The sequence below is a fragment of the Palaemon carinicauda genome, chromosome 41 (assembly GCF_036898095.1).
Source record: "Palaemon carinicauda isolate YSFRI2023 chromosome 41, ASM3689809v2, whole genome shotgun sequence".
Classification (NCBI taxonomy): domain Eukaryota; kingdom Metazoa; phylum Arthropoda; class Malacostraca; order Decapoda; family Palaemonidae; genus Palaemon; species Palaemon carinicauda.
Window position 1 is genome coordinate 48015266 of NC_090765.1, and position 22043 is coordinate 48037308.

Below are 22043 nucleotides of genomic sequence, written 5' to 3' on the forward strand. Positions count from 1 at the left end.
TCTCTCTCTCTCTCTCTCACATCGAACGTTATAGCGGTAACCTAATTGTTCGGTGACTTTAAAAATAGGCCTAGTATTTTCTTCTTTTACCTTTTTTGCATATGGATCCATAATTGAGGTGGGTACAAGTTGACTTATAACTGAAGTTAGGAAAAGTATTTTGGATATGGAAAGGACAATTATCTTTCGTAACAGTTTAGAATTATCGTAAGTTATCACTCTGTCATTAGCGGCAGTTTGCTATTGTGGATTAAACGCATAAGGAAAAAAAAAATTCCAGCTTTGCTACGAATTTAGGAATTTATATGGATACGGTAAGTAAAATATTTGTAATAACATAATGTTTACTAAATGTTTGTAATATCATTAGTTATGACTTAGATCATGTGTGTTTAATACATTCGTTTGTTTATTATGATCGAAGATGGAGCGTAAACAAATGGAAGGTTTCCGTTTCAGGCGGCATCATAAAGAAAAACATTTCATAAATGGCATTCATTTCATTTATTTGAAAGTTCTAATAAAAAATAATTAGAACATTGGTAATAACAAATTCAACATATAATCTATACTTGGTAAAATTGCTGTCAATTCAAAAACACAGATGTATAAATGCGTCTGTTTCTTCGTTGTGATCAGAGATAAACGAAAACAAAACATTGGTTGTCGTTTTCTATTGTGCCACTTAGCGTGTTTAGGAAACGCATGATATAAAATCGCCTTTATTTTGATAATTCTGGATTTTCAATCATACAACAAGCTAGTCTACAGAGTGATGGTTTTGCTATTCACCTGTTGTATTATACAATAGATATGACAAACATTAAAATTTGTCTGTATTTTGGGTTGTGTTATAACGGGAAATATATGGTGTTTACTGTACACCTATCCTGGTTGTAATTTTAACCATTTTTCAAGTTATTAGAACTTTAAAGTATATTAAATGTTTTATTTACTTACAAAAACAATTTGATATTATAAAGAAATACAGTATAGTACAAAGAAAGTATTGGAAATGGGTAGTAAACACATTTGAATAGGCAAATTGCTGGTTGCCATGGCCGCAATGGAATTATTTCTGTTAGTTGTGTGTTTCGAAATTCGCGATTTTCCATTTACACGAGGTCATTAATCGACCAAATTCTCGCATAATTCGGGACCCTACTGTACTTATGATATTTACAGGAGCTTCCAAGTCTCCTCAAGAAAATATAGACTGGTTAATGGTGGTGAACTACCTTTATTTCTACATTTTGATCCACCAATCGTTCAGATAGCAGTGACAAGTATCTCACCAGCCTGAAAGTTACTTGATCAAATAGGTAATTTATAGATATTCGTTCAATACCATTTACAATTAGAATTATCATAAATCTCCAAATTTTCAAAAAGAACAATACACTTTTAACAAATTAACCTTCTAGATACAAGGTACCAAATCACAGATTCAGTGTAAAACTTTAAAACCTTTTACCTCACAAAGCACTGATCTCCATTTGTATATTTTATGATTATTGAACTTTATTGATAATTTTAGTTTTGTATGAAGTCACATATTTGACTATACTCTGATATTTTAATGATTTACTATGAAAAGTTAAAATAATCAATGTTGAAAAATGGTAGATTAAATTCCAAATATGTTTAAAAGAAGTTTAAGCATTTTATTGGTTTTACACACAGCTTCTTATTTCTGAATAAGTAGCATGTTCTTTTCTTGCTTATCACTAAAAGTTCATAAGTTCTTATCTTGTGGATCTACAGTAGAGTTGGATTTGCCAATACATTGGTGGTACATGGTACAGGTCTGTGCTGGGATACTAGAAGTGGCATTGAGCATGTAGTGTACTGTCTTGTGATTTAATGGCTGCAAAAAACTGTTAATTTTGTACAGTAAGGACAAATGGTGCCAAGTGTAAAGTATCAATATTTGCAGAAGCCAACTAAGGCACCTATTATCAGAGTGAGTGTGAATAGAAAACATGGAATGGGGAAGTTTTATGGAGAAAAACACTGAGCTTTCTTTTATCAAATGAGAGAATAAATGGTTTCTGATGGATTGATATGACTTAGCAAGGGGAAAAGGGATCAATTGTTCGTGATTATAAAGAAGCCAATTATATCGTCTGCAGTTCTGTGCTGGCACCACCTATAATGATGACATTACAGGTTAAAATTGATAGCAGGAATTTTTTTTGGCTAAATATCTCCCCATTGGAATATACAATCATTACGACAAAGGTCTCAACATTGTCCAGGTACTTGCTTCCAAGTTCTGTACCTTAAACCTCCAAGATTTGTTGGAATATAGTAATTGAACTAGGAATGGTTTAGTGTTTCCTGAACTAGCTATCACATCTGGTGAGAAGCCCTTGGGGCATCCCCAGATTCTTTTCCAATTGAAAACATTAGCATCAAAGAGGGTTTATTGCTGTCATGGCACATATACCTACTCTGGCGTTCACATTTTATCTGGGAAGAATTAGTTTTTGGGTTGCTAAGTTACTTATAATTGTCTATTGAGAAAAAAACTGTTAGAAGGATTTCAAGAGTCCGGGGATGATAAGAAATTTGGTATGGGAATTTATTCCAATGTTTTACTAACTGGCATTCTATTCTCTGCGTAATGTTGCCTCTGCTCTCACAGCATAATTTTCGTCATGCATTTTGTGTTGGCACTATTGAGAATATACAGTATCTTATCGAAAAAATTGTGATTTTCATAGTTTTTATAATTACCTTACAAGAATTATTTACTCGTCTGCTTTTTTCAAAAAAATCTGTTACCATGAAATTAACCCCATCACTACGTGACATCGGATCTCCCCCTTGGTAGTTGCATACAATATTTGTCACCATCATAGATACATGCACAATTATTCTATGATACTGTATCCTTTATTTCCATGTTTATTTGTTTTACTGCTGATTACAGAATAAAATTTTTATTTTTTATTGTATTTTACTATAAATAACAGAAAAACATGGTGGTTTCATGTAATTTTCCTTTAAAAAATTTTTTATTTTTTGTGAGGTGAGTTTAGAATTATTTTTCAGAAATTTAGTTTTTTTCTTATATCATTTTACTCTGAATAATAGTAAAACACTGCAATTCTATGGGGGTAAACAGTTTTATATATTAAATAATACAATAATCGGTAGCGGACCTTACGTTTTACAGAAATGTTAAGAAAATATCTGCTTGTTTCCTTTGACACAAGAATTCTAGTATAATGAGTAATTAAATGCATACAATAAACAGAAGTTTGTCTACTGATGACAAAAGAAACTGCTGCTTCTGCTCACACGCACAAGAGAGACTGTGAATGTGCGTACACACTTTTAGTTCCATCTGCTAAAGATGTATGCAAGAATTTATATTTTTTTTATATTGCCTAGTTTATAGACATATGAGAGAGAGAGAGAGAGTGTTTGTGTTTTTCCTTAATATTTTAGTTTAGGCTTTATATAAATCTATAGTTAGAAATAAAGAGCAGTTACAAGACAAGTAGGATAAATAAGGGTGAATAAAGTCTTGAAAAGTTAAATAGATGTAGGAGAATGATAGAAAATGTTTTAGTTCAGAATTGAGGCTAAAAAGAATGGTAAAATGATCAGCTACTCACTGCAGCATTAGCGTACTGAGGCGGATAGTCTGTAAAGCATGCCTCATATAAGAGGCAGAGCCTTTCCAGACCTGGTTCTGGAATTTGAGAGAGAGAGAAAGAAATTTGTACACATACATACATACACAATATATTGTTTATTATATATATGAGAGGGAGATTTTTATGCATACATATACTGTATATGAGAGAGAGCAATGTTGAATAACCATTCTGTTTCTGGTTAGTGCTTTTGTTTATTTTCACATTAAAAGTTAAAAGGCAGTACATTATTATTATTATCTACAGTTTATCGTGTGGGGCGCAATGTAGGACACTCCTCTATTTAGTTTGATTTTCTAACTTCAAGAGTAGACTCATTGGTTTGCAGTTTATTGCAGAATGAACCTGTAAATGTAGTGCTGGAGTTAAAGAAATATCAAGTCTTTGATCTAGATAAACCAGCCATACAACTCAAGAAAGCTAATATTTATTCCCAAAATTATTGTTAATAATATGTTAGCTACTAACTTTGTTAATTTTTAATTTCATCTAAAACCATTTAACCTCACTATTAAGTCATTTAAAGTTACATAAAGCTTGCTCAAAGGTTTCCTTACGAGAAGGAAGAATAGAAGCAAGATAAAGCCAAAGAATATTGACAAAGTTGGAAGAGGCTTGACAGTGGATAAGAATAGGAGGCAAAACAAGGGGTTTAGGTCTGGGAATCTCCTTTTAGATACTGTATTGATATTTTTAAAAGGAAACAAAATGTTACTTCGATTATTATTATTATTGTTATTGTTATTATTATTATTATTACAAGCTAAACTATAACCTTAGTTGGAAAAGCAAGATGCTATAAGCCCAAAAGCTCCAAGAAAAAAACAGCCCAGTGAGGAAAGGAAACAAAATAAACTACAAGAGAAGTAATAAACAATAAAAAAATATCACAAGAACAACATTAAATTAGATCTTTCGTATAGAAACTGTAAAAACAGGAAGAGAATAGAGTGCCTGAGAACTCTAATCCAAGAGAGTGAAAGGCCATGGTACAGAGGCTGTGGCACTACCCAAGACAAGAGAACAGGTTTGATTTTGGAGTGTCTTCATAGAAGAGCTGCTTACCATAGCTAAAGAGTCTCCTCTACCCTTACCGAGAGGAAAGTAACCACTGGCCAATTATGTTGCAGTAGTTAACCCCTTGAACAAAGAAGAATTGTTTGGTAATCTCAGTGTTGTCAGGTGTATGATGATATGAGGATGCAGAAAGAATAGGCAAGACTACTCGGTGTATGTGTAGACAACGACAAAATGAGCCGTAACCAGAGAGAGGGATCCAATTTACTACTGTCTGACCTGTCAAAAGACCCAATAATCTTCTAGTGGTAGTATCTCAATGTTGGCTAGTGCCTTGGCCAACCTAGTACCTCCAGCATTTCTGTTTTGAATTTCAGATGACACTATTGTTTTCATCATAGATTCTTTCTTTCTTAAGGTTACTGATTGTACTATTACTTGAGCATGCCACTGCAATGAGAATTAAGGGTTGCTTTTATGACTAATGCTCATTATACTGTATGCATGATCAGTCACCTCTATTTATTGCTGTTAATGTTGTCTAATAATGTTGTTTTGTTAACATATTGATATTTGTATGTCAATTAAAGAGTTTCCTGCTGACTTTTTAATCACAACTTCCAAGAGCTCTAGACAATATGTTGAATAAGATTAGTGTTTTTTTACAATGTTATAGTTTTCTTTTTAAATTTCCAGGAATTACTGTTTTATATTGTTTCCTTTTACCAAACCCAATAATCATACAGTGTTCATTCCCAGATTGAATGTCCCTAGACACATTATGTGATCTTGAAGTCTAAAGATCTAGAGTAGCAAATAGCAACTGTTCATGCCTGTGGGCTGAATTCCCATAAAAAAAGTTTTAATCATCCACCGCATTACTTTGTGCATCTCAGAACTGTAAATATCAGTGAAGCAGTATCCCTTATCTGGCTTGGCAGTTTTGATTCTAATTGACATTTATTTTATTATGCTCTATTATTTTTTAATTCATTTTATCTTAACTTGGTAATCACTATTTTATTTTAACTTTTTTTTTGTCTTCATTACTTTTTAATTCTTTTCATACGGACCAAACATCATAGTTTGTAATTATTAACTGATTGATTGTAGTTACAGTAGTGTATTCCCAGCTCTTTGCAAATATTGAGGCTTATTTTTTTATTTTAGTTACCTTCATGTGATTTTGGAAATTTGCTATTTCTGATTGGTTTTATAATTCAAATTTTAGCAATTTGTGGTCCATTAGTACTTTGATTTGTTAACCACTCCACAACAAACGTGGTTTTCCAGAGTTACAAATATCAGTCTTGCTAGTATGATTAATGGTCATCTGCCTACTGAGATGCCATTAGTGTGCGAGTGAGAAGTTGCTAGTAGGTGCTCTACTTCTTGCGTCTACATCATAACAAAAAAGTGTTTAAGGACATTCAGATCACAAATCAGGTCTTTATATGATTGATGGGTTTGTATGAAAGAGGTTTATAAAGTAAAATCTAAATTTGTGTTCTTATAAGACGACTATTGCAAATCTTGTTAATTGAGTAATGTTTCATTAAAAGTTTCCTTGACAGATGTTTTCAATATTGCTTTACAAATTTAGTAATATCCATAACACTGAGAACCCTGGTATTTTGCCCTATTTATTTTTTTCTCAGCACTAATTTCTGTTATCCATTTTTATTCAGTACTGTGGCTTGTATGATAGTTGTGATGAAATTGCATGTAAATGATTTACAATATCAGAATATAGTAGAAGATATAAAAGTTGAAGGTTTGCTTGTAAAAATATCATATGGTGATATGTCATACATGGAAGATATACAGTACAGTAGAATACTCTTTTTGTGAGAGTAAATAGTTTCAAATTAGTGAAATTGAGGTTTTCATACTTGTTTTATTAACTTATTTTAAATAAAGATGTTTTGTTCAGTGCTAAGTATGAAATCATGTAACACCCTTTTAAAGAATTGTCTTTGGAAAACATGTAATAGCAATAATTTCAGTGAAACTATCTGGGATTCACATGCTTTTCATTCAAAGAAGGAAAAGCTTGACATGTTGAAAATGAGATAAGAGTTTTTACCATGACATATTTATTACCTATTATTCCCAGTGGAGAGAGGCGTTGGTTCACCTCAAAAGCTAGTAATTGAATCCTCTCTTAACCTCTGCCTTTGTAATTAATTCTTTTAACAGCTAAAGTATAGAGTGGATGCAGTTTTTCATGTTTTTTGTTTATACTGTACTGTGTAATGGTCACTTCTGTTTCTTGGTAATTATTGGGTTGTGTTTCAAATTTTTAAAACCTGTATTTTATGAAGGATGCAAAGTAAATAAGTAGCTATTGCCAAAGGTGGAATCTCTTTGAAAATGTATTCTGTGTAAAGGACTCATAGGCTATATGCTTGTTCATTGTACTGAACACTCACTGATAGTAGATCTTAGGTCTGATTACTTCTGTTTAGGTAAGGCAATGGCTAAAGATAGAGAAGCAAAGCATAAGAAAAGAGAAAGGTATTAGTTAGGGGTGAATTTCTGTTTTCCTGGGATTCCCCTTTCCTTGTTACGCACCTGATACTCAGGCTATGTCTTTCTCCGCAGGACAAGTTAATAGGTTGGGATCCAAGGTGAAGTCTTTATTCTCAATGATTTGACACGGGAATTTAGATTGAGTTTACTGGTTTGTTAGACAATTGACTAGGGAATGTTGAGGAACTGTTGGAACCTCTTCAAAGGTTGACATATCCTCAGAGTGTTATTAAGGTTTTGAGTGCTACATGATTTTATTCCTCCTTTAACAGCTCAGGCTTTGCCATTCTCATATGCATAGCATTTGCCTATTTCTTCTAATATACTTACAATACTTCATATAATGCCAGTCCCCTATTCAGGGGATGTACCTATTTTGCTAAAGTTGGTTGATGTTAATCATTTTAAGAGAAAGAAAGTCTCTTCTCTTTGGAGTGAGATTTTTTTTTTGAAAGTTGTGCTATTCTGTATGCCACCAGTTTCTTACTAATGTTAAACTCTTTTGTCATGACAACCTAAAAAAAAACAATTTAATAGTAGCATAATAATGCCATGAGGCAAGATAATTACATCCAAGAAAGGATTGGTATCTCAAGTCTTTTATGGTGAAGCATGCAGGATGTTTAGGGCTCCTTTCGTCCTCGATTTTCCTAACTTATTTATTTTAACATCTGGCCTAACCCCAATGTTTGGTGTTCAGCCAACTTTTAGTGTTGAGGCTTGTTCTAGTGAAAGAAGGACTCCTACCTGTTGCATATCACACGTTTGTAACGTATCTCAATATCTGGGCACTTCCAAAACAAGGGACGTTTAGATTAAATCTGTTGTTAAGGATGTACTAAATAAGCATAAGGATATATCATATTTACAGTCTCCTTGCAGTTAAGCCTCCCCTTACAGTCGTAAGAATTTCAGGGAAGTTTTTTTTTTTTGGAAATTATTTATGAATTTTTGCACATTTCATGGGAAATCAAAATATTTTGGTGGATCATCAAAGCAGGAAAGAATGTTTCTTACTGACAGAATGGTGTATACATCCTAATGTATCTCTGGACATTTTGAAAGTTTGGGAAACCATACAGATAGATATTTTTGCAGCTTCAAATACCTACAGTATAAGTTAGATGTGTATTGCTCTTATGTTCAAGAACCCCAATCCTGGCCATTGAATGGATTATTTGTGAAGTTCAGATTTAGAGATACATTATGTGCATTTTCCATGTTTGCCATGATTTGTATTTTTGTCAACATGTTTTAAGATACACAAAGTGGCCTCAGAAGGTGTAGTTCACAGATACACACAGTGACCTCAGAGGGTTTAGTTCACAGATACACAAAGTGGACTCAGAGGGTGTAGTTAACAGATACACAAGTGGCCTTAGAGGGTGTCATACACAGGTTTGTGGCCTCTTCTAACAAGGCAACCTATTCTTTTGCCAAATTGGACAGATTTCAAACAATCACATGGTTAGTTGGTTCATCGAGTCCCTGTCATACTACAACTAATGTCATGAAAACTCCCCACTTTGTTCTCAGAAACGGGAGTCTTTCAAAATCTTCTAGACTATCGATTTTAGCAATGACATACTTATTGGGCTTGAGTGGAAGGTTAGGAAGATCAGCCACTAAGACTATTTTCAATATTTTATTCATGAGATTTACCAGGTATGACTAAGGTTTCTCTGTTTCATCAATCAAAGGTTATAGATGGATTAATGTTGACTAAGTTTATGCAACATGGTTTAGACTTACTTGCTAGTAATGGGATTTAGTTTACTATCTGGTTATTGATTATTAATAAACCACCAGCTCCCAATCCATGTAGGTGGAATTTAGATGCTGCATCAAGTATTTGAGAAGTCCCCCAGCCTAAACTGCTAGAGATGCTCTTTTTCACTTATTCTAAAGGTTAACTTCACAGGTAAAAGAACTGAAGTGAGCTATGTTTTTTGAGGCAGGTAGGATTTTGGGACAAGTAAAGGACTAAAGTAGCGACTTCACTGCTTTAGTTTAGGTGATTAATTTCAGATGTAAAGTCAATTGATTCAGCTCTTTAAGTCCATCAGAAGGCTCCTTCAGACAAGAGTAAGGATTGTGGTTATACCAGATTTAAACCAAAATGAGAGATTTTTTTATGAACAAGTATTTGTTTTGTTTTAGTGATTTGGATATGTTAAGCCTAGTTTATTTTAAAATGAGTACCATTTTCCCTCCAACCATGGAAATGTTATATTTAGCATATGAATCTGTTAGTTTTTATGGAAATATCCAAAAGTTTTAAACTAAAATGAATTATTTCAATACATGGCTGGAATTTATGTAAATTGCCTCCTGACTCCCGTTTTATTAATGAAAGAAGGAATCAAAATGATAGCTGGTGAGAAAGAATGCTGTTTGCTCAACTATTTGTTACTCTGGGGCCTCTTTTCCAAGAGAGCATATGGTCGTACATTAAGTCGTGTTTTTTTTTTTTTTTATATATATATATTTGAATTTCTTTGAATAAAGAGTTCATGAATCCCAGATAAGTATGCAGTTATTAATTTTAGGTCAAAAATTGTTTTTGTTTTGCATATTTTCATGGTCGATTTTCCAAAGTATAATGCCAGTAAGACAATTTTCTGCAGTAAAATGCCAGTAAACCAGTGAGGTTCTGAACATCCTATATTATTAGCAGGCTACACATTCTTGCCATTCTATTTGTAATTGGATGGAACTGTATTGTTCTTTTAGGCCCGTACAGTGTTCACTCGAATGTTCCCAGAGGAGGAATTTTTACCAAGAGCTCCAGATCCTGATGAAATAGTTTTTGATAATGCTGGAGCAGAGCCAAAACAAGGAGATAACTTTAGTTCAGAAGAAGGTACATCAGGAGAGAAAAAGGAAACAGAAGCAAAGGACAACACTGATGAAGGGATATCTGAAGCTGTTTCAACGGAAGCATCAATGACTGAGGGAGGTAGTCAGGAAGATTCAGAAATTCAAGATTCTGCTGTTAGTGACTCATTATAGCCCTGTGTTGAATTGCCTAGTAATGCTTTATTAACATTTATAGTGTATAATGATTCATTCCCTAGTTGTAATGGCTCACCAAAAATTGATGTTTTGTGATAGATAGTGGGATTTAATCCTGCTATTCAAGTGTCAAGGCGTGACCCAAATCCCCTCACATATAGGAAATACAATTTTCATTTTCATTCATTCTATTTTTTATAAATTATTGGTTTATACACTTCATTTATGACAACTCATATTTTTCTTTATTTCGTAACTAATGCTGTTATGTTCATATCAACTTTGGTTTTATCAGTAGTTGTGAAAATCAAAAAGTGATCTTGGATTTCAGTGCCTATTTAAATCCAGCTTCCTTGGAAATTAACGCCTTTTAGCTTGATTACATGGAACTTTTTTGCATTACATGATCAGGCAAGTACGTCCAGTATGCAATTAAAATTCACAATGTCTCATTCAACAGGTGCTTTCCTAAATTATCCTTTGTGATAGGATTTTGTTTATTTTTTCAGGAATTGGAGTTTTTAGTGTTTGTGTCTGTTTATTTATGGAAACTACTAAACATTCCTTAATTGTTTAGTAATTCTATTTTGAAAGAGAAAACCTCGAATGGTGAATTAGGATATTTTTAAATCCTATTTTTTAAGATAAAAACACACTTATTCAGGAAATATATGTTCTAGATAGACCTGTATAAATTTGAAGATTACACATTTGTTATCATTTAACAATCACTTTGAAATGTGAAATTTACTATGGTTTAAACATCAAAATATCAAGTATTGGGACATTATCTGCCACCAAATTATATGTAGATTTTAGTGACCTTTTGAAATCTTGCTATAATATAAACGAGTTGGTTTTTGGTAATCAAGCTTTAATCATTTTGCCTTTGGACTCTCCAAATGAATTTTCACAATTGTGGTAATAGTTGAATGGAATAATCTCAAAATGCTTATCACACTTCTTGTACGCACATTCAAATGAAGTGTTCCCATCTTATTCCAGTTGATATGTATTACTGGCAGTGAATGTTAATGTAATCCTTACACTAATTTTTCCATAAATTGAAAGGAGGATTACCATATGCCTACAGCTTCTTAAGCATTTTAGTCAGTTTAGCTATTAATTGATATGAAGGGTACATTTTAAAAAGGGCAGTAATATTGTCTTTCATTTTTAGTCCTTGAATTTGCTTTGTGGAAAAATTAAGATGGCTAGCATTATGATACCATTCAATTTTGTCTAAGAAATACATTGTATATGTTACTATTTCAAGTCAGTCGTGCTCCTAGAATGATATTTCTCAGATCCATGCCTGTTTTTCTCTGAAATTCTTGTTAATGTAATAGTTATTTGATAATTGTAAATATTTTAATTGTATATTTATTTACGCATTGTATTTTTTTTTTATTCATAAGCTATGTTCATACTTTTCCGATTAACTGAAATACATATTGAAAGCCTTCCATAACACTTTCTTACCCTGTTTATTCTCTTTATTTAACTTATTATCGATGTTATGTTTAATTAATCTTTTAACGCTTTGAGTTCATTGAACATACTCTACGACTGGATATTTCTAATCCATTGGACGTATTTTATGTACAATAGTTTCCAGTTATTTCTGTGAACCTGCCCTGTTGGGCATATTGCTTCTCTCTCAAAGCTTGGTTTATAACAATGTTTACTTCAAAACTAAAGATTTCCAGATTTTGTTTCCTTTCAATAGGCTTAGGCCTCTGGTACTATACAGTATTGAAACAATCTAGTGGTGAATGACAATAACCTCATCTTGGGTATATTGTAAATGCTGGGTTTTTCAGTATTCTTGTTGACTTGGGCTTGATAAGTTGATATTGTGTTTGCCTCCCTCCAGATAGTGAAAAGTTATAAATGTATTAACTCTTTCACTACGATGACATATGTTGATGTCAAAGCATGCCAGGTATAATAGTGTATGACATACTGGATATGTTATTTACAAATACTGTATAAAGCGTATGGAAGTTAATCATTGGTTTTTCCTACCAAAGAGTACAACATATGGTCGTAATTCACCCCTAAGGATATTTTTTTCTGAAAAAAAGCTCCTTTTGATATTATCATCACCACATGTCATGCAATATAGCAGCATTCTCTCTCTCTCTCTCTCTCTCTCTCTCTCTCTCTCTCTCTCTCTCTCTCTCTCTCTCTCTCTCTCTCTCTCTCTCTCTCTCTCTCTCTCTCTCTCTTAAACTAGGCCAATATAACAAACTAATAGAATTAATCCTTCCATAAATCTTTCAAAGACAAAAATGTGAGTGCTCTCACTCTCACGGCCAGAAATCAGCTTTTTTTTTTTTTTTGTCATCAGTAGATAATTTTTTGAATCACCGAGCAATAGAGCTACACAATAAGGAATAAGATGGCGCCGTTGATGATGTCATATACAGACTCGAAACGAGGAGGAGAGGTACCTTAATAACGGCTCTCCCTTTATTTTCGTTTTCTTGCCACTTTTCCCTCTCGAAGCGTTAACGCTATTCGAGGTGATGATAGCTATGTGGCGTGTCAAGAATACGTCCTCTGATATTATGCGATATCCCTATAAGAATTAATTAGGGATATTCGCTCCAGGAGTTAGAATTCTGGGTACTTTAAGGTAAAATTCTCTGGGAATATCACCGTAGTCAAATATACCCTAGGAAGCTACCTTAAAAGAACTTCCATCAGGGCGACGTGGCTATCTCACCCAAAAATAGATTTTTCTCTTCGCTCAAAATCCATTTTTTGTGTATCATGATATACTGTATGCTGTTTGATTATACATTATAGTAGACCAAGTCCTTGTTGCGGACGTTTAGTGTCCATCAAGTGGAGAACATACAACTACACATTAGACTAAGTCCTTGTTGTGGACGTTTAGTGTCCATCAAGTGGAGAACATACAACTACACATTAGACTAAGTCCTTGTTGCGGACGTTTAGTGTCCATCAAGTGGAGAACATACAACTACACATAAAAGAAAAACTCAAACACCGGTAAAAGGAAAGGAATCATGTTTGCGTAGCACAAGGTCGACATTGCGTAGATGAAAGTCGACCCGGTTGACTGGTCAACGACCAGAACAGAACTAACGAGAGAGGGTGACCTTTATAGCCCGAGCCGGCGGGTCATTGATCCTGGGTCACATATTGCTCCGCCCGGTGAGGGGCTTTAGGAGACGGTTAACTGAAAATCTCAGGTCAATACTGTTATGAATCCCAGACACTCCTAATAAGTAGTTTGTGGTAATTATAGCTAGGAAAAGTATAGATTACTAAGAATTTGTTTTCCTTACATATCTGTATAACGGCTTTCTATGATAAAATTATTACGCAATCGCGTGACTTGGAATATAAAGCTGATTTATACAGAATCATTGTGTTTTACTATTGTTTAGAGTAAAATGATATAACAAATTTCTGAAAAAATTCTATCAATTCACATGAATAGAAAGATATTTTCAAAGGAAAATTACATGAAAGTGCAGTGTTTTTATGATATTTAGATTAAAATTCAATAAAGAACTAGAAAATATTGACATATATTCTGTAATAAGCAGTAAAACAAATAAACATGGGAATATATTTTATCCTAAAATAAGTGTGCATGTACAGTATATGCGAAAGTGACAAATCTCGTATGCAGCTACGGAGGGGAGAATCCGATGCCTCGTAGTGTAAGGCTAAAGGTTATTAGTGATTTTAAGGGATGTCTTCTGGTAGTAATTCCTGTGTAGATTTTCAAAGGAGTTATTTCTTGGCAATCATGTTCGTCATTCTTTTTGTCCCATGGCAGGGGCAATATTGTAATTTAGATAATTGTCGTGAGGAATGCTCTACTGTTCCTCTTAACCGAAAATATGTTCAAATAGTTTCTAACCAAAATAAAAGTTCCAAATGGGAAGCCAACTTTTAAGTTCTGAGGAAACTCCAGAGAAGATTAGGCTAGTTTATTAGTGTGGATGATGATGATGATAATCCCACTTCAGTCATTAACAAGCTTTCTGGATTTGATAGTAATAAGTTTTCTAAGCTCTTATCACCTTTGGCTTCTTTTGTCCAATCTAAGAATCCCAGTAAGACTGGGCAAAGGCAGAGATTTTAAGTCTAACCTAACCCAGCTAGTTACAAACCCTAGCTTAACTCATCAAGTTATGTGTAGTGGTGCTAATGCACCAGTCAGTAAGAGCTCAGATGGTACACAGCATGTACCGGAGTTGATCGCCTCTCTAAGAGCTTCGCACTCTGGGACTTATTCAGTTCCTTCTACTGCAAAACCCTCGCAAGTTTGCAATCATGTCGGTTCATTTAGACTGCCGGATTCCGAGGTAGAAGACCAAGCTGGTAGCCTGGATCCTAATATCTCTCTGCTCACTGAAGTAAGCTCTCATGAGCAACCACTTATTTCATTATAGCATGGAACATTGTATGGTTCCTATGGAACAGAGTGTACCTATATTAGCTAAATCTTAAATATTCAGTGCAAGCTGATCTCTTGCATTAATTTACAGTTTATTCCTACGCAGATACAAACTTCTGAGTCATCTACTGTATATTGGTTACTCCTAGTCTCATTTTCTACAACCAGACAATTAAAGGTAATTGATTGCATCATACTTTGTTGCTAAGCAACCACTGCGCATGGTGCTTAGGAAGCCTGCTCATAACGTTTGGTTGCTTCCTCACAACACTCCTGGTTGAGAAGTGTAGAGGACGTACCTCAACTTCCTCTCTACGATCGAGATTATCGCATTCACTCTCTTACCCTTTTAGTGTTTAGTGCTTTAGTGCTTGTGACTTATGTGTCTTTTTTTTTTTTATTCACAGTCACTTGTGTTATTATTCATTATCTGTGAGTTACGAGTGAGTGCTATGTGCCTTGTAAGCCTCGGAATTTGCGTTCTTGCCCCGGCCGAGATGGCTACCCTTGTGACATTCTCATGAGCCAGACAGACGTAGATCTGTGTCCCTCTTTTCCTTCTTGCCTAGACAATAGATGTTCATGTAAGTACTGTAGGGAATGGATATTCTCTCAATGGGAGAGAGATTATTCTCACTGCAGGAAACTCAAGTGAAATTTCTCTAACTTTGTCTCTTAGCAGGAGTAAGAGATGAAGGTTCCTTTCTGTGACAAAAGCCTCCCACTATCATTTTGTGTCGTGAGTTCTCTAAAACTTTAATTAGAAGTCAATACCCATAGTAATCTTGATGGTATTGATCATACACAGCAGGACCTTGAGCCTACACTTGTAGAAAACATTCTGACTACAGTAGCCATTTGCCATGAACCAGGTCACAGCCTAGTAACCATTATTATGAAAGGTAAATATGGGAATGGTTTTACAGAGAAAGCCTTTCCGCTCTTGGAAACATGTCCAATTTGAGCATCGAAAGCTTACTCGTGTTCTCTTTTGTGGAACTCTAGAATTGATATGGCTTTTCCCCCATAGTCCTGAGGCAGCCTTGTCGGAAGACAATAGTTATCAGTCTCCAACCCATTCTCACGAAGTAGGTTTGCCTCGTACTTATAGTGGTCCTAAGTTCAGATCTCTTCTACAGTCTTAAGAACTCTTTAGCAGTTTATGACAAGGGTGATTGGACCGATTTAGCTGCGTCCACCCCCAAATCTGAACAAAACCACGCGTTTCTTTTCTTTTGTCCCTTCCCTCCAAGTCCATGAGAGCTGGGAAGTTGAGTAGGACAAAGGCAGGCTCTACTGCCTTTTCTGGTTCAGCCAGGCTTATCGTTGAGCTCGATGAAGCTGTACACGCAGCTTTTCCTACGCGTGATGACATCACACCATGTGCTGTCCTCCCAGCCCATGATAAAACTTCTCCACTGGTGTGGCAAGCCAACCATACAAATCAAGTAGTGATACCGATCTACAATGACAGTACATCGCGTGCCAACATTTTAACGTGTGAGAGTACAGTACAGTATTCCATAACAACATAACAATGCTAATGCACAGCATGTTTCTTCCAGAACCTCACAAGCTAGTTTACGATCAACGCACCCAGAGGCATTGTAGATCGACACTCCGTTATTTCAAAGTTCCCCCGTAGTTTTATAAACCTCTGGCTACGACTCATGACTTATGCTAATGGCAAACCCATTAATTTTCATGATCAGCTACATACTAGCTCTGGGCCTAATGTTCATAACGGGTTCTACAGAACGACACACTGTTTTAGACCATTCTTTGCAGGTACAGAGGATGGATAAAGTCACTCTTCCATCTGACATAGATGAGGTGACTTTCGTTAAACGTCGTAGGTGCCCTCTGTGGCAGCGTACAGAGAATTCTCCCTCTCCTCGTAAATCTAGCTATGAGAGAAACTTCCTCTCTTCTGCCTTGCACTCTGTTGCTAGAGGCAAATGCTCTTATAACTGGAGTGAGCTGGACTCCTCCCGTTCCTTCTCCACCTCCTATTCCCGTCACAATATGAATGACAAAAGGGAAAGGAAGTACGTTCAAGGAAGAGTCAAGACCCAAGCGGTAACTGTTAAAAGAGAACAGCCAATTATCCCAAAAGTGGAACAACTGGACAATGACATGATTACTATTAATGACTCTCCAGAGAACCTCGCTGCCTGTACAAGTACCAACTCAGCTGATGTAATCCCCCTCAAGGTCCCTATGTCAGGCTCAGAAGCCTCACACGTTATCAAGATTATGAGGTTCATCCATCGTGTAGGTGGATTGGATGAGCCCCGTCACTTGCAAACCTCTAATAGATGGTGCGCTATTTACTCAATCTTCTCACAATCTCAAATCCTCAGACACATGTTCGATGTGGCGCTTTCTAACCAGACTAAAGATACTTTAGACTTACTTAATGCTCAAGTCTCAGCATCAGAAAATTCACTTAAAGCCAGTAGGTCCTTAAAGCTACCGCCATTGCCCCTGTCGCGCCAGAGATGTTTTCTTTGTACACTCTGGCGCATTTTAGAGCCCACATCCTATTGACACTGGTATTGTTAATCTGGTTCCATCGATACCAGTTGATAAATTGGCCAACCTCCCTTCCATTGTTTCTAATCTGGAGATGGCAAACATGGAGGTACTTTAGCAGGTACTTTTGCAATCCAAGTCTGCTCGTGGCTAGACCACGGGTCTGGAGCAGTTTCCCACTTTGCGGTGACAAAAAACTTGAGGGAAGAACAGGCCCTTAACCAATTTGAAAAATTATCTTGATCTGGGTCTGGAGCCATAGAGTTCCTTTTGCATCAGAACATTTACCTATGGGGTAACTATCCTAAAGAGGCACAACGTTGTATTAGCCGAATGCTTTAGATAGCTGTCTCCCAGGGATGTGTAAGCCCTGAGAAACACTAACTTAGTGGGTTCCCTTTTCCCCCTCTCTCAGATGTAGCTACAACTATAGAGAAGGTAGGGAGGTTAAGACAAGGTCCTGTGATAAGAAGGGCAATGGTGCCAAGGTTGCCTGTCCCCACTAGCAACTAAGGAACTCGTCTTTTAAGCCAGTTCTACAGCAAAGACGACTCCTGCCTTAAACAGATTCACAACAGGCCGAGAGACAAGCCCCAAGACCTACCTTTCGTTGGAGAGGACATCCTTCCAGACAAAGAGTGAGCTGTCACAGAGGCTTCCTCTAGGGAGGTCATGACCCTCAGCCTACAAAGCTTTTGGCTAAGGTGGCAGGACGTCAGGGGTGACCCTTGGATGGTAGGAGTCCTCCGTTCGAGGATATCAATTCCCTTTTCATAGCCTGTCTGCCATCTCTGACTAGGACACTGATTATCCAACAATTTTATATGAAAGGCTCTGTAAAGGACCTCCTCTTATTAGAGGAAGTATCCAAACTGTTGGTAAAAGAGGTCGTGGAGGAAGTCTTAAGCGACTCTCCAGTGAGACAGAGGAAAAGACAACTCCTGGGTAACAACCTTTGGTTTCTAAGTTAGAAAGCGCAGCTTCGTTCCTGCCATGCCACCTGGTAATAGAGATACATGAGTACTCTCATATCAAAACATGTTTCCTCTCGGTAAAGTTATTCTCGAGGGGAGAGCGCTCACTGCTAACTATTGGAATTAATCAGGAACAGGAATGGGCACAGAAAGGCCTTTGGACCTCCTAGCAGCAGTGAGACTCGACCTTGTAAGGTTCCAGAACTACTGGTGTAATTTCCTCTCACCAGCAGTTTATTAACTCACAGTGTATTGCTAATCAGTCCAATACCAAAAACTACAGTAAAAGGCGGTACTTTTTTCGTATCCCTGAGACAGTCTGGACTCATAGTTTTACACTACATTGTCTGGTTCATCAGACTGAAGGAAATAAGAATATCCAAGGGAGTCTGAATAACACCAGTATCTTCAAAGGAGACAAAAGAGGAGTGATACCCAGACCTACTGGAACTTCTCACAGAAGCCCAGAGAAAACCTCCAGAATGACTAAAACCTAATAGGTCAATCATGCTCGGGGAAAGTTCTAATTCTCATTGCCTGTCATGTCACAATGCGAAACTAATTTGTGGTACTTCTGAAAGAAGGGAGTTAGAGCCCAACTGTAAAACAACTGTCCAGATGTGTCCGAAAGCTATCAGGCCAAATGAAACCTCTAGTGATCAGGGTTATATGAGTGACATTGTCTCTCTAAAGGCTACTTTCGCCTGAATATGGGCTATTTGATGATCCCGAGGAACAAATTCCTTGTCAGTCAAGGTGGTATAGGACTACCACTTGACTTTGAACCAAGTTTTCAACTGGAAGAGCTTGACCTCTCCTTTTTGGAAGACAACCCCCCCCCCCCAGAACAAAACTGCCCTCTTGGAATGTGGAGAAGGGTGCTCAAGTCTTTTAGATAAGTCCTCCCATGATCCCATTCTTAAAGCCTAAGGCAGTGATCTTAAAGACCTCCTTCAGCCAAGGAGAATAAGTGGACTACATGGTCTATTTTACCTTGTGTCCCATTCCAGAAGTTACAAAGAATGTTTCATAGCCTTTGCTCTCGAGTATGTAACTAAAACCTAGATTCCAGGGGAATATCAATTAGATTTCTTCACGATCTTGTCCCTCAAGGAGGCCACTGAGATCAATTTGAAAATTTCAGAAATGAACGACAGATTGTAGGACAAAACTTTTTCAATCTGGTGATGAACATTTGTTGCACCAGAGGAAGTTTTTGAAACTGCAACTTCTTACTGGTTGAGAAATCTATAATGAGAACTTATAATCCTCAGTGAAGTGTCACCAGGGAACCCCCCCTTGAGCACATGATATCCGTGGTCCTGCTGCAACCCTAGCGTTCCGCAGAAACCGCTTGGAACTTCCCACAGAAGTTCCAAGAGAACTTCCAGAATGGCCAAACCTGTTACGAAAACCACACATAAGAAAGTTCCACAACGTAGTACATTGCCTATCTCTTCACGATTGGAGACTATCCAGCATCTCTTCCAGAAAGGCTTTTCTAAACCAACTGCGAAACTGCTTTCCGGATATTTATGAAAGTCTTCCGCAGCAGTATACCAGGCCAAGTGGAAAATCTTCTATGATTGGTGTTGCAGATGGAATATTGCTCCATTCAAGGCCACCATTCCCCTGATTGTAGACCTTTTGGTGTTTCCAAGAAACTAAAAATCCCTTTCAGCCACTGCGGTGAAAGGCTACCGCTAGGCCTTGAGCCAACCAGGTATCCAAATGAAAAGGGCTTGATCTCTTTTCATCATGGGAACTCTTAGCTCTCATTAGGAGTTTCAAGCAGTCTTGCCCTCCTCAAGAACTCAAACCCCCTACCTGGGATGTGACAAAAGTTCTAAGGGCCTTAAGAGTAGAAAGAACTATCCTTGTCTTTTGTTCTCGAATTTGGGGCCAAAACCCAGAAGCTGGTTGGAAACTATATCAGATTTGACTCTTTCACTACAGGGGAATGAAACTAACAGAGCATGGTTTGAATTTTTTGAGAGGGTGCTAAATGAGAGCTTGTAAAGATTGGGAAACATCAGTATGGATTCATGAGGGGAGAGGGGCTGTGGGTGCCATCTTTATAGTAAGGCAGTTACAGGAAAAGAGACAAGAGCAAAACTAGAAGCTCTTCTGTGCTTTTGTAGATCTAGAGAAGGCTTATGATTGAATACAAAGAGAAATTGTGTTTTGGTGCTTGAGGAAGAGGAAAGTCCCAGAAAATTTGGTGAGAGTAGTTGAGATGATGTACAAGAAAACAAGGACAAAAATAGTAACAGCTGTTGTGGAAACAGAAGCTTTGAAGTTAGTGATGGGTTACACCAGGAGTCAGCATTAAGCTCGTTTTTATTTGATTTGATCATGGGTGTGTTAAGTGAAGAGATCAGATATGAAGAGTTGTGGAAGTTGCTATATGCAGATGATTTGGTGATTACTGCTGAAAATGAGGAAGACTTACCGAGAAGGGTTGCAGAGGGGCAAGAAACTTTAGAGAGGGGTGGCTTGAGAGTAAACGTAAATAAGATTGAAATTATGGTGAGCAGTAAGGAAGGTAGGATATAAAACAGATGTTATTAAACAGATGTTACAATTTAGATACTTGGGATCTACTATAAGTCAGGAGGGAGGATGGGAGGAAAGTGGAGAGAGGCAGCAGGAGTGGTATGTAATAAGAAAATGTCAATCAAGCTAAAATTCAAGGTCTATAGCACAATAAGAAGACCAGTGTTAATATATGGATTGGAAATGTGGGCTCTTAAGACAAAAAGAGGAGGCAAAGCTTGAGAGAACAGATGGAAATGCTGAGGTGGATTAGGGGAATATTTCTGCTTGAAAGATTGGAAAATTATGAAATAAGACGATTAGCAAACGTAGTAGAGATTTCAGTGGTGATAAGAGTTATATGACTGGTGTGGGCACATAATGAGGATGGATAGTGGGGAGGGAGTGAGGAGGGCTAGTTAGGAACCTATTAAGGGGAGAAAATCGAAAGGTAGGCAGAGAATTAGATGGAGAGATAAGGTGAAGGGTTATATGGAGAGAAGAGGTTTGGTGGAAGAGGTATTGGAGAGGCCCATCAGGTAACCGACCCCTTAATATAGGGATAACGGTGGGAAAGAAGAAGAATAATTTTTGCTTATCTTTATTAAGAGATTCAGCAATCAAAGATCTACATTCAGGAGGTAGAATTGATGCACACAGAGAGAGAGATTAGCATCATTTGCATATGCAACGACCTTGTTTTCTAGGCCTAACTACATCATGCATATATATTATGAAAAGTAATGAGCTGAGAACACTACCCTGAGGAACACCAGATATTACATATCTAGAATCAACATGATGCCCATCAACAACTACTCTGAAATATATTACTTGGCATTTTAATAATGATGTTGAGAAGACCCACCTATTCCCGTTTGTTCAAGTTTAAAAACAAGGTCCCTATGACTGACACAGTCAAAGGCAGCACTAAAATCAAGGCCAATCATACGAACTGTGTGACCTCAATCAAGGAATTTGTGTGAAGGGCATCACATGCTCCAAGGCCTTTTCAAAACTCAAGCTGCAAATGGGGGGGAAAGATGATTACCTTCAGCATACATATTTAGATGATTTGCCTAAAGACATTCAAATACTTTAGATAATATGGAATTTATGGAAATTGGGCTGTAATCAGCAGGGCTAGAGCTACTGCAAACACCATTCAATCAATGGATTAACATTACGAATACTGCAACAAGTGCAAAGTAAACCACTTCTTACTAACTTGCAAAAAATAACTGGCAACTTACAAGCTGAGAAATCAACTCTATAACCAAAAAAAAAAAATCAGTAAAAGAAAAAAATAATTTTAGTCCACAC

General features: G+C 36.6%; 1 protein-coding gene across 1 annotated transcript in view; it reads left to right on the forward strand.

Moving 5' to 3' along the window:
- The window catches only part of Rep (Rab escort protein), a 78352-nt gene extending 67821 nt beyond the window's left edge, over positions 1–10531 (forward strand). Inside the window, exon 13 of the mRNA XM_068364620.1 lies at positions 9951–10531. Coding sequence (XP_068220721.1) covers positions 9951–10229 — 279 coding nt within the window. The 3' untranslated portion in view covers positions 10230–10531. The remainder of the gene's footprint in view (positions 1–9950) is intronic.
- The last annotated feature ends 11512 nt before the right edge of the window (positions 10532–22043 follow it).